Source organism: Gallinula chloropus, assembly GCF_964237585.1.
Source record: "Gallinula chloropus genome assembly, chromosome: 32".
Taxonomy (NCBI): domain Eukaryota; kingdom Metazoa; phylum Chordata; class Aves; order Gruiformes; family Rallidae; genus Gallinula; species Gallinula chloropus.
Genome location: NC_140117.1, coordinates 768,445 through 781,767, shown reverse-complemented (window position 1 = coordinate 781,767; position 13,323 = coordinate 768,445). Strand labels below are relative to the sequence as shown.

General features: G+C 55.6%; 1 protein-coding gene across 1 annotated transcript; it reads left to right on the top strand.

Moving 5' to 3' along the window:
* Positions 1–7,830: 7,830 nt before the first annotated feature.
* LOC311202838 (class I histocompatibility antigen, F10 alpha chain-like) lies at positions 7,831–11,418 on the top strand (the record flags this gene model as incomplete). The annotated part of the gene is made up of 6 exons (XM_084277488.1): positions 7,831–7,897; positions 8,444–8,707; positions 10,083–10,358; positions 10,435–10,707; positions 10,796–10,900; positions 11,313–11,418. The coding sequence occupies 6 exons, from the start codon at positions 7,831–7,833 to the stop codon at positions 11,324–11,326; spliced, it is 999 nt and encodes a 332-aa protein (XP_084133614.1). The 3' UTR covers positions 11,327–11,418.
* Between the last annotated feature and the right edge of the window lie 1,905 nt (positions 11,419–13,323).

Below are 13,323 nucleotides of genomic sequence, written 5' to 3'. Positions count from 1 at the left end.
CTATGTTTGCATCCTTCCATGCCACACAGTCCTGTTGGGATTAAGTCTCAGGTGGGTTTCCCTGCTGCCCTTCTGAGCTGGGCACTCAGTAGAGGTGGCGGCAGCTCGTGGCTGGTTTAGGGACTGGGCTCAGTGTGCAAAAGCCTCTTTGTACCAGAGCAGCTTCAGGGGCAGCAGAAGAGGAAAGTTCTGAGCAGGGAAAGAATTTCCTGCCTTGGAAAGCCATATTTAGCAATATTGATTGCTGTGGCTGCTGCTGCTGAGGGGTTTGGTGCTGCGGTGGAGCTGGGGGCAGTGGTGTTGGATGGGGATGAGATAGGTTTGGATGTGGGTAGTTTGGATTAGGTTTTAATGGGTTGGGTTGAGCAGGATAGGGATGGGATTTGGCTGTGAGTGGGATCCGGGGTTGGCTGAGCCCTCCAGGGTATGGGAAGGGGGATGCAGTGCACAGGAAAGGGCTTGAGCTGTGGGATCAAAGAACAAAGTGGAGCCTGGGCACCAAGCTGCTCAGAGCCGGTCCAGACTGGGGATGGGACCCAACTGCTACACTGACCTTGGGGGCTTGTGAGCCCTGCTTCTGCCTCCCAACCCCCTTCTGCCCTTCCCAGGCTCCCCAGAGCTGGGTACAGCTCACTGACAACCTGTGGGTCAATGGGCCTCACCTTGGACCCCCTCCCCAGGTCTGGATATGGATGCTGGGGTCGACCATACCCACAGCTGGGCAGTGTGGGATGAGGTGGGGATGGCACGAGGTGGGGCTGTTCTGCGTTGGGTTGGGATTAGATTGGATGGGTTGTATTGGGATGCAGTGGGGTGGGATGCGATAGGATGCTGCTGAGATGGGTGCGGTGGTGGGGGAGACCTAAAGGGCATAGAAAGGGGTGGGGGAGACAGGGAAGAGTCTGGGGCTGCAGGAACCAAGAACTATGTGGAGTCCAGGAACCCAGCTGCTCAGAGCCTATGCCAATGCTTGGAGCCACTCTAGGTGGTGCTGTCACCTCCATACTGGTAATGGGCAGGATATGGCTGGGGCTGGGACCCTCCTGCTTCACTGACCTGGGGAGTTTGCAGGTCATCCAGATGACATCCCATCCCTCTGGCATGTCGACCCTCCACTCAGCTTGGTGTCATCTGCAGCTTGTGGAGGGTGCACGTGATCCCACTGTCGATGTCATTGATGAAGATATTAAACAACACTGGTCCCAGTACAGGACCCAGTTATGGGTCCAGGAGAAGAGTGGGCAAGGTGGAAAGTTGACTCCCATTGAGTTTCTGGGGCAGTTGGGTGGATGAGGAAGGCTTTGCACTCTAGTTCAAGTGTCTTTATAGTTGCTGGGTCATAAGATAGAGGACAGGGGTGGCTACAGGGATGCTGCTGTCCCACTGGGATGGAGGGCTGTGGGGTTTGGGGACTTACTGCTCAGCATGGCTCATGCATTGGGAACCTGATAGAGGGGAACATCCAAGTTCTACTTTAGAGGCTAAAAAGCAGAATTTCAGCTCCTTGCCTGGCAGTGGGGCCTCAAATCCTGCCCACAGATGTAAATCTGCACTCAAAGCCAGCAGAGGATGGGGTTTTAAAGCAGCCTGGTGCATCCGGCAGCTCCTGAGCACCCGGTGAGCAACTTCCCTTTCCACAGGAGATTTGTATTTCCTGCCCTGTAGAGTCAGTAACGGATTTGCAATAACTCCTGGGGAGGGGCAGTGGGGCAGAGCAGGGGCTGCACCGGGGAGCTGTGTGGTCCCATCCTGTCCTTGGGCATCAGTTTCTTCCACTGTTGAGGTTCTCATGCAGGGAGTTTGGGGGATATTGGAGCCTCTTTAGAGCATGTACAACCCTTTTTGCTGTCCCATCTGGGGCTCATGCAACCCCCATCGCCCTCCTCTGTCTCCCCCTTCCTACTCTCCAGCATGGCCACAGAAGTGGCTCCCAAAGAGCCCTGCAGATCCAGGGTCACCACATCTGCAGGGGACAGGAATAGCCAGAGTAGCAGGGGCAGAGCTCAGCACTGGGCAGGTTTCACCACCCTGGGGCCTGGATCTGCCCTGCGGGGCAGGAGATGGGAGATCTTCCTCCTAGACATCCCATCCTTGGGAGAGGCCCAGCACGGCCACCACCAAGCTCAATCCCATGGAAACAGGCACTGGTGGGCCTGCAGCCCCAGCGTGGAGGAGCAGGGTGGGGAGGCAGTGGCTGCATCTGGGCAGTGCATGGGTTGTTGGGGGTGAGATGGCTCCTCTTGGCCCCACTGATTGATCTCACAAAAGGTGGGATAGGCTGGAACACAGAAGGGGAACAGGCCAGTGCCATGATCTGAGGTGTGAGAGTCACCAAGCACACCCAGGCATGGACAGTCTGGCGCACTGGCCAGCCCAGATGCCCCTTGCACAGGAACAGTCAGGGAGGCACCACTGAAGTGCCAGGGGGAAGAGACAGTGTCATGCAGGCCCACTTCCTTGCTCCCAACACTCTGCTCTGGGTGTTTCAGCATTCCCCTCTACCAGCCCAAAGTGACTCAGGCCATGGGTTCCATGGAGGAGCACACTGGCACAGTGGAGAAGTGGTGTGGCCACATCCAGTCCCCCAGTCCCACACCTGGCCAAGCTGCCAGAGCTCGTTTGTGCCTGTGAGGGAGAAACAGGCATGAGCTGCCAGCCCTGTGCTCACTGCAGGCTCAGTGCATGTGCCAGGAGCCGGCCCAGGAGCCATCACTGCACTGCAGCCACCGGCAGAGGAGGATGGCACTGCGAGCACCGGGCACACAACCTCATCTATACGTCCCCACTACAGGGCTGTAAAGATGGGTGTCTCGGTGTCCCCCTCCTGATACACACTTTCTCCCTTTTTCAGCTGAAAAGGGGAGAGAGCAAGAGGCTTGCTGGGCATTTGGCCTCTAGCCAGAGCCAAACCACCACAGTCCTTTTTGGTGCCCAATGAAGGGCTCGAGGAATCATAGAATCATAGAATCATAGAATGGTCTGGGTTGGAAGGGACCCCAAGGATCATAGAGCTCCAACCCCCCTGACACAGGCAGGGACACCAACCTCCAGGCCTGGATCTACACAAGGCTGCCCAGGGCCCCATCCAACCTGGCCTTGAACACCTCCAGGGACGGGGAATCCACTACCTCTCTGGGCAGCCTGTTCCAGCCCCTCACCACTCTTTCTGTAAAAAACTTCCGCCTAATATCTAATCTAAACCTTCCCTCCTTTAGCTTTAGTCCATTCCCCCTTGTCCTGCCATTATCTGCTCTTTTAAAAAGCCGAATCCCCTCCTGCCTATAAGCTCCCTTCAGGTACTGGAAGGCTGCAATGAGGTCCCCCCGCAGCCTTCTCTTCTCCAGGCTGAACAAGCCCAGTTCCCTCAGCCTCTCTTTGTAGGGCAGGTGCTCCAGCCCTCTAATCATCTTTGTGGCTCCTCTGAACCCTCTCCAACAGTTCTACATCCTTCTTGTATTGGGGGCCCCAGATCTGGACACAGGACTCCAGATGGGGCCTCACGAGGGCAGAGTAGAGAGGGACAATCACCTCCCTGTCCCTGCTGGCCACTCCTCTCCTGATGGAGCCCAGGATACCATTGGCCCTACGAGCTGCAAGAGCACACTGCTGGCTCATGTCAAGCTTCTCATCCACCACAATCCCTAAGTCCTTCTCAGCAGGGCTACTCTCAATAAGCTCTTCTCCCAGTCTGTATCTGTGTCTGGGATTCTTCCGTCCCAAGTGCAACACCTGAAACTTGTCATTTGAGATAAGGAAAATAATTGGATGAGGGAATGGGGAGAACAGACTGAACAGAGCTGGGTGGTGGAATAATTGTAGTGAATTTCTGTTGCAATTGGGATCTTAAGAACGATTCTCACATATGTGATTCTCAGAGGCGAGGGGTGGAATGTTGCAGTTTTGCGTAGCTGTGCTGCTGAGATGGCTTCTGCAAGCAGCAGCCAGCAGCTCTCTGCAGACCCCAGACTGTAAATATTGGCCACTTCAAGGCCAAAGTTGCTGCTGACCAGGGTCGAGCTAATTGGCGATGGTCACAGAGCCTCTGGGAATCACATATAGGAGAAAAAGAACTGCAAGCAGGTGCATTTTGTCCCCAGAGAAGAGAGTGAGAAGATGTAACAAGCTGCACAGACACCAAGGCCAGGCTCGAAGGAGGAGGCAAGGGGAAGAATGAGGCCCTTTGGGTGCTGGAAACTGGAAAGAGAGATTCCCCCTGCAGCTCGTTGTGAAGACCATGGTGGAGCAGGTGTCCCCTCACAGCCCATGTATGAGGACAGGGAGCAGAGACATCTACAGCCTGTGAAGAGATTGATCCACGCCTCAGCAGGTTTGCTGGGGAACTTGTGACTCTGTGGGGGACCAGGCCGGAGCAGTCTGGGCCCAAAGATCAGTACCCATGGAAGGGAGCCCTGCTGAGGCAATTGGTGAGGAGATGACTCCCCAGTAGAGAGGACTCATGCTGGAGAAGTTAATGGATGGCTGTCTCCCATGGGTGGCACCCCACAGTACAGCAGGGGAAGGGTGTGTGTGTGTGTGGAATGCCTCCCCCGCCCAGCTAAGAAGGAAAACCACTTAGGAGGAACTGACTGAAAACCCCCATTCCCCATTTTCTGCTCCTCCCCGAATTTATGATTAAAGTCTGAGAAGAAGGGATGGGTGGGGGGGAAGTAGAAGTGTTAAGATCTGGAGGGGGAAGCAGCTTGTGAGGAACTGACCGGAACCCCACTCCCCATTCCCTGCCCCTCCTTGTGCCATGTTGGGGGGAAGAAGGGAGTAAAATCATGAATGAAGTTAAAATCTGCTAAGATGGGAGGGGTAGGGGGAAGGTGCTTTAAGACCTGGCTGCACTTCTCATCACCTGACTCTGGTTCACTGGGTGTGTAGCTGTAGTGTAATAAATACTTCCCTTTATTCCGCACTGAGTCTGTTTTGCCCATGACACTAATTGCAGAGTGATCCCTCTCTGTCCTCATCTTGGATCCTAAGCCTCCCGATATATTTTTTCCTCCCTTTTTCATCTGAAAAGGAGAGTGAATGAGTGGCAATGGTGGGCATTTGGCCTCTAGCCAGGGCCAAACCATGACACAGGGAGGAAGGGGATGGGGAAATGTTGTGAACAGCCAGAAAACAGAACCATGAGACCATCCTAGCATTGGGCAGTGTCTGGAGCCAGACCTGGCCCCGGTACTCATTTCATGCTTTGACGTAGCCCTTCCTCCCTGCAGAGAGAAAGAGGCATCAGCATCCACTGTGCTTCACCCTCAGGTTTGGGGGGGCTCCCCAAGCACTGTGGCTCGTGCCCACAGCCCCTGCCAACACTCTGGGCATTGTCTCTCTCCTGTCCTTCAGCCAGCTGCTGGTGATGGGCTGTGAGTAGAAGCTGTAAGTACGGCAGTGCAAGGTCAGGATCCTCTCACCTTTCCTCTCCATCGCAGCCTGCCCATAGCTCACATATTGCCTCAGCCACTCGGTACAGGTGTTCTCCAGGTAGCGCTTCATGTCCTCAGTGACAGTCCTGTCTGTCTCCCAGTTCCTCTTGGTGATTTGTGCTGCTGCATCTGCCGCAGTGAACGTCATCGTGTCCATGTCGAAGGCAATGAAGTCCCTCCCGTCGTAGGTGATTTGCTGATACCCCCTGGTGCTACCATCCTCCAGGAGGTCACACACAAACATGCCTTGCCATGTGTCAGCCCCCTGAAACACAACCAGGGAGACGGGGCTGAGGGGCTGCTGCAGCCCTGGGCCTTCAGTGGGGCAAGGCACCCCTAGCAGCACCCCCCACTCCAGCCCTGTGTTAGGCCTGAAAATTAACTCTAACCCTGCAGAAAACAGGACAGAAACTGCCACAGAATCTCACACAATAGGCATGGGAAGTTAGGCAGCAAAAAGAAAAAAAGAAAAGAAAGAACAAAAAAAAAAACCCTGGGAAAAAAAACCCTAAAACTGTGAAACGTCTCTGATTCCAACAGACATTAACCACCCACTGGTTCAGGATGTTTGTCAGGTTTCATTACTACACCATTGACTCAGGAGCACCTAATATTTATGGTTGATGACCCAAAGAGCACATAAGCACTCAGCCGTGAGAGATGAGGTCTGTTTGTCTCTGCAGAAGGTTTTGTGGAGGTGTGTGTTGCTGATGTGGGTTTGGTGTATGTTGTAGATGTGAGCAACGGTAGGGATGTGCGTGGGCAAGGCTATGGTGTGTGTTTCTCTAGGTTTTGGCTCCCTGAGCCCTCAGTGCTCCCCATGTCCCCCCTGCTTTTCCCTGCTGCCTTCTGAGAGCTGCTGCTTGTGACTCCCCGCTTCTCGCTGTGGCTCAGCCGTGCCGAGTCAGTGGGAGTCGGGAGCCCTTCCGGGCAGCGTCTTGGTGGGAGCTGCTTTGCTCAGCTGCCCCCAGTCCCTCTGGGGTGAACAGTCTGACCCTGGGGTGGGCTCAGCCCCGGCACCAGCAGCGGGGAGTGTCCAGGCACTGGGCTGTGCCCGTGTCCTCCTCGTATCACACCGCACCGACCCGCTCGGAGTTCCCAGCTTTCCCCATGTCCCGTGGCTGGGGCCCTGCCGAGCGCTGCCGGAGCTGTGCCCACCGAGCCAGCTCTGGGATGGATGGGCAGCAGCCCTGCCCTCCTGTCCCCCTGGGCTCTGGGTGCTCGTCCTTGGATGCTGGCGAGGTGAGACCCAGCCTGGGTACCCCCTGCTCAGATGGGCGCAGGGTGTTCTGCACTGGCTTGGACTCAGATCCTTGATGTGTGTGGGCACAGAGAGCTTCCTCTGTTAAGAACAGTGTGAAGTCCAGTGGAGAGTGGAGGCTGACAGCAGGCTGTTGTGGGCTGGATGGAGTCACCCTGCCCATGAGCACTGGTGTGCTGGACATGCAGGAACTGGAGTCAGAGGCAGCGCAGTGGGACGCCCCAGTTGATATCACTACTGCCCTTTTCTGGATGCGTTTGGCAGCAGAGAGCAGGGCACAGTTTGCTGTCCCTGGGAGGGTGCCCAGTCCACCTGGAATCAACTGCCCCAGGTGTGGAAACACAGCCCCACCATCTGCCATGGGCTGATCCTGACTGCACTGGAAGGGGTGAAGCCCCAGAGCACCTGCAGTACGCTGATGACATCATCATGTGGGGCAAGAGAGCAGAGGAATTCTCTGAGACAGGGCAGAAGATAGTCCAGATCCTTCTGGAAGGTGGTTTTGCTTGTTTGAACTGGTAGGTTGAAGGACCTGTGCAGGAGATGCAGTACATGCAGTGCCAGGCAGGAGCGCTGCCAGGCCTGAGGCACGCTGGGCACAGGTGATGATGGACACAAGTGACTCAGGGCATGAGGGGCACCAGACACCGGGGGCAAGGGACACCCGTCACCTAAGCCCCAGGGGGTGCCCACGCTCCCTGGGAGGTTTTTACCCTTGTCCCATGTGTTTCACCTCCAAACCCCCAAGGCATCAGAGCCGGGTGGGGGGAGCCCTGGGACACCTGATGTCTGGGTCCGCCCCCCGGGACAGGCAAGTCTGGGGTTCTCAGGGTACCCCAGAGGAAGGGTTCAAGAGCAGGGCCAGGTTGGGGGGAAAGAACTGCGACTTGGATGGACCAGGGGTATCCACAGGCTGAGGCATACCAGCAAACTGGGGCCATGGGAGGCTCCGGGGCCCTGAGAAGGGATCAGAAAGACTGAAGGCTGGGGGCCCCTTGGCTGTCTCAGGTAAGAACTGAGACACTGTTGGTGCTCTCACTGGCTGGTGGGTGGCAGAGGTGGCAGGAGGCGGGGCTTGCAGCATGATTTGTAGTGTGCTGGGTTGATTAACCCTTTCGGTAGCAGACCCGGATCGGAGCGATGAGGTTGGGCTGGGTGCTGGGGCTGCATCTGCTGCTGCTGGGGCATTTCCACAGGTCGGCGTGTGGTGAGTACGGGCAGGGACCCAGGTGATATTCTCGGTGCGGGAATCCCCTGCACCCCCTTTGCTGACACCAGTGCTCCATTCCTCAGGCAGTGGAATCCTTGATCCTCCTCCTCGCCTGGGGCACCAGAACCTCCCTGGGCTCCCCTTCCCCTGGCATGGGAACCCCTCCTGGATCAGGGACTACCTGGTCCCCCTCACTGCAGACCACATGCCCCCTCAGAACACTCCCTTCCCCCACTCCCATTCAGAATCTTCCTCGGATCTACTTCTCCTGGACCCCATGGATCACCCTTCCTGGGTACCTCAGGCCCCCATTTCATTGACACCGTGGAGCCCTGGCTCTCCCATCCCAGGAAGCAGGACCCACTCATGGACACACCTTGCTCCCTCATCATCCCCCCACAAGTCACATTTCCCCTGCAGCTGTCCCCCCCACCCTTTGATCTGTTCTCTGGAACCCCCACCCAACCTCACTGTGCACCCTTGGAGCCCCTCACCTTGGGCACCCTGAGCTCCCAACCTTTACCATCTCCTGTGTCCCCACAGAGCTCCACTCCCTGCACTACGTTGACATTGCGGTGTCAGAGCCCAGCACAGGAGTACCCCAGTTTGTGTCCATGGGGTACGTGGACGGGAACCTCATTTCGCGCTACGACAGCGAGAAGGGGAGGGCGGTGCCCCGGGCAGACTGGATGGCGGCCAACCTGGACCAGCAGTACTGGGACAGGAATACCCGGATTGGACAGAACAATCAGGAGATTTACACTGTGAACCTGGACACACTGCAGAGCCGCTACAACCAGAGTGGGGGTGAGTGTGGGCTGGGATCGTGCTCTATGGGATGGAAGAGCTCCCACCCCCAAGAAGACCCTGCCCTGGCCTGTGCTGACCCTTCCCTGTCCACTGCAATTGTCACAGGGCCCCCAGCCCCATGTCCCCCAATGCAAAGGATATCAGCTGTCTGTCCCAGCCACACGGTCCTTGGGATCCTTTGCCCAAGACCTGGAGAGGCTTCTGGGTGCCCCACACAGCATATTTTCCCCCTACCTCTCCCCCCACTGCCCAGAAGCCCATCCCAGGACTGGTGGCCAAGTCCCACACCTCACCATCCCCATGGAGGACAAGACCCCCAAAACCAGAGACGCTCCCACCCAGTATCCCAGTCCCTCCCCCTTCCTCTGGTACTTCCGATGGAGGCCAGCCATGCTGAGAGGGATCTGGGGATCATGGTTGACAGCAAGTTACCCAGGAGCCAGCAGTGTGCCCAGGCAGCCAGGAGAGCCAAGCTTATCCGGGGGTCCACCAAGCACAGCGTGGCCAGCCAGTTCAGGGAGGGGACTGTCCTGCTCTGCACTACACTGATGTGGCCTCACCTTGAGTACTGGGTGCAGTTTTGTGTGCCACAGTAAAAGAGGGATACAAAACTATTGGAGAGTGTCCAGAAGAGGGCAACAAAGATTTGGAATGGTCTGGAGGGGAAGTCTTAGGAGGAGAGACTGAAGTCCCTTGGTCAATTGTGGCTTCCTGACAAGGGGGAGTGAAGGGTCAGGCACTGATCTCCTCTCTTTGGCTATGATAGAACCCAAGGGAATTACATGAAGCTGTGACAAAGCAGGTTTAGGTTGGATGTTAGGAAGAGGTTCTGTACTGAGAGGATGGTTGGGAACTGGAACAGGCTCTCAAGGGAAGGGGTCACAGCCCCGAGCTTGCCTGAGGTCAAGAAGCATCTGGACAATGCCCTCAGTCCCATGCTCTGACAGAGCTGGCCCTGTGTGGGGACAGGACTTGGACCTGGTGATGCTTATGGGTTCCTTACAACTCAGGAGTTTCTATGATTTGTACCACTAAACATAGAGGCAGAGGGGCTCCCCCAACCCATCCCACCTCCTAACCCTTCTCCCCCAGCATTCAGGACTCTGACTCAGCCAGTTGCTGTCGCAGGGTGCTGTGGGGCTGGGAGCAGCCCAGAGAGTCCCTGGGCACAAGGGGTCTGTGTCACAGCTTTATGTGACACCCTGAGTCCTGCGGGCCCTGGGCAGGGAAAGGGGCACCAGTCTTGCTGGTGCCCAATCCACCTGGGCCTCACACATGGCTGGAATTGGGGGTGCTGCCGGTGATGCCTTGCCCCACTGAAGGCCCAGGGATGCAACAGCCCCTCAGCCCCATCACCTTGGTCATGTTTCAGGGGCTCACACACTGCAGCACATGTATGGCTGTGACCTCCTGGAAGATGGTAGCACCAGGGGGTATGATCAGTATGCCTATGATGGGAGGGACTTCATTGCCTTTGACATGGACACGATGACGTTCACTGCGGCAGATGCAGCAGCACAAATCACCAAGAGGAACTGGGAGGCAGACAGGGCTGCCATTAAGCACATGAAGGACTACCTGGAGAACACCTGTACCGAGTGGCTGAGGAAACATATGAGCAATGGGCAGGCTGTGCTGGAGAGGAAAGGTGAGGGGAGATGGGGACCCTGGGGAGGGGCCAGCGTGGATGGGTGTGCCAGCCCTCACTGCCACCCCCTCCCCAGAGCCCCCCACGGTCCGAGTGTCAAAGAAGGAGACCCAGGGGATCCTGACCTTGCACTGCCGAGCTTACGGCTTCTACCCACGGCCCATCACCATCAGCTGGCTGAAGGACGCTGAGGTCAGGGACCACGAGACCCAGCGGGGCAGCATCGTGCCCAACAGCGACAGCACCTACTACACCTGGGTGTCCATTGAGGCCCCTCCTGGGGAGCAGGACAAGTACCGGTGCCGTGTGGAGCACGCCAGCCTGGGCGAGCCGGGGGTCTTTGTGTGGGGTGAGTCTGGTGGCCTTGGGTATGCAAAGGATTGGGCTACGAAGGTTCCCCTTGCTCTCCCCATCCTCACAGTCATGCTCATCCCCAGAGCCAGAGTCCAACCAATTGACCATTGTGCTGGGGGTGGTTGTTCTCCTTGCCACCCTGACTGTCATCGGCATCATTGGATTCATCATCTGGAAGTGCAGATCAGGTAAAGCCTCAGGGTGTGGGAGGAAGGCAGAGCTTGGGGGGGCTGGCAGGGGCTGTGGGCACAAGCTGCAGTGCTTTGGGAAGCCCCTGAGCCTGAGGGTGAAGCACAGTGGATGCTGATGCCTCTTCCTCTCTTTGCTTATGTGCACTGTGCCCACAGTGAGCAGGAGGTGGCAGCTCGCAGATGTTTCTCCCCCATAGGCACGGATGGGAGCTCTGGCAGCTTGGCCAAAGTGATGACATGGCACTGGGGGGGTGGATGGGGCAGGTCCCAGCTCTCTGTCCTCCCCCTCGATACACATGGTCAGAATGACACTGTGTTGCTGGCGAGGGATGCTGAGACCACCATAGCAGAGGGTTGGAGACAGGGACTGTGACCTGGATGACACTGTCTCTTCCTCCCATCTTTGCAGTAACTGCCCCATGAGTGAATGGGGAGGCTGGATGTGGCTGCCTGGGTATTGTTCCAGATACCATTTCGTAGAACTGGGATGAGTGGTTTGTCTCAAACAATCTGTCTTGCAAGACAACAGAACCTGCAGAGTCAGGGTAACGTTCTGTGGACTGGGTCTCACTTCACAAGAGGCTTGATCCTGCAAATGTCTGCGTGGCCTTGGACTAGGGCCTCCATCCTCCCAAGACTGGAAGGGCCTGTAGAGTCTTGATCTCAAAGCAGCTGTTCTGACAAGCTGGACATTATACTTCCTCATTTGATAAACCATCTGGACACTGTCCCTGCAAGGGCAGCCCCTCAGGCAGCAGCCACCCTGACAAACAGGATCCTGTCCCTATCTGATAAGGAACAGTGACAGGTGAGTGGGGCCCTGTGGAGGCAGAGCCCCTTCTCGCTAAAATCCTGTGTGAGGCAACTGAAAGGGTTCATTGCTCCATCAGCCCGGTCAGGGGCTCAAATACCCCTTGGGATCCCCATTCCCCACTGACTCATTTCCAGAACACTGCATAAGATGTGCTCAGCCTGTGTCCTGGCTGTGGCCAGTCCAAAGTCAATCTCTCCAAGCAGCCAGCACAGGTGAGATGAGTTTGCCAGGGCTGATTTCCACACCACCTGACATCACTCCCCCATCAAAGGGGCTAGTTGGGGAGGGGCAGTGGCTTGGTGCCTCCAGAGCAGTCTGAGTGTGACTGGGGTTGGGTTGGTCCTTGTGTTGTGCAGCACTCTGTAATCACTGGGTTGGTAAGGAACTTTGTGTTATCACCAGGTGTGAGTGTAATTGGCTGTTACTGTTCTACTTTCATGGGGCTTTTGTCAATAAACTGTCTTCATCCCAACCCATGGAGGCTCTGTCTCTTTCTCCTCTGGGAGTGAGTGAGCAGAGTGTAATGCTCAGCCCCTGGCTGGGGCTGAACCACCTCAGCCTTGCAGAAGGGTGGAGCCAGAGAGCATAAAAGATACAGATTTGGGACACCTGGTGCATGCCTGCCATCCAAGGGCTACAACTTTATGCTGATCCTTGCTGGATCCCTGGGTGGTGATATCTTATTTTTCCTCTTTTACTCTCTTCTCTCTCTGACCTTCTAACCTTATTCTTGGCACTCAATAGCAACAACATTTCCAGTTTTGCTAAATGCTACTAATTGTGATCTGTTGCTCTGAGCATATAGTGTGGTGTGGTTTTGTTTGCAAGCTCTATAACTGAATGGGCTTTTAAGCAAAGTTGTGCTTTGGACCTCCTGGGCAGTTGTTACTCCTGAGTATTGCACAGAGGATTACAGCAGCTCATCTTGCAGGTGTGGTTGTTAAAAGACTAGCTGAGAGAGGGCAGGTAAAAGGTTAACTCCATGTTTACACATCTGCTGGGATGGGACAGACAGGTCTGAATCTCTCTGGTTTGCCCACCTGGGGGGACATGACACTGAATTTGGTGGGATCCTCTGTGAGAAGTGGTAAGGAGGGTTTGGAATAAGGGATAGCAGGCGTGTTGTTTAAAGGAGAACTGATTTCTCTGGCAGAAGGTCATGGTAACCCAGGATAAACCTGATCTTGACTGCTCCCTGCTTTTGGATTTGTTGAAAAGTTATAAAGCTTCTCCAACTTCTAAAGTGTGCAGTTGGGCAGAGGGACATTGGCAATCCCTGACAACTGTAGTGGAGCATATAAGGGACTTGGCAAAAGAAAATAAGTGTAGACCCCCTAAGGGAAAAGCAGTGGTTTGTGGTGTTTTGGGAGGCATGTTAATTGCAGCTCAGAAGGACAAACGCTGTTTTGAACAAGTCAAGAGAATAAGAAATCTCTTCTGGAGGTGGTAAAAGAACTACAGGTGAAATTAGAATGGGTGGCAAGCAAAGGAAGTGAAAAATGAGTTCCGAGATGGGTGGGGAGCAACCTGCCAGAGGCTTTTGAAAGGGAAAGGCAATTAAGATTAGAATTGGCTTATCAGACACGTGATGATGATCTTGAGAATG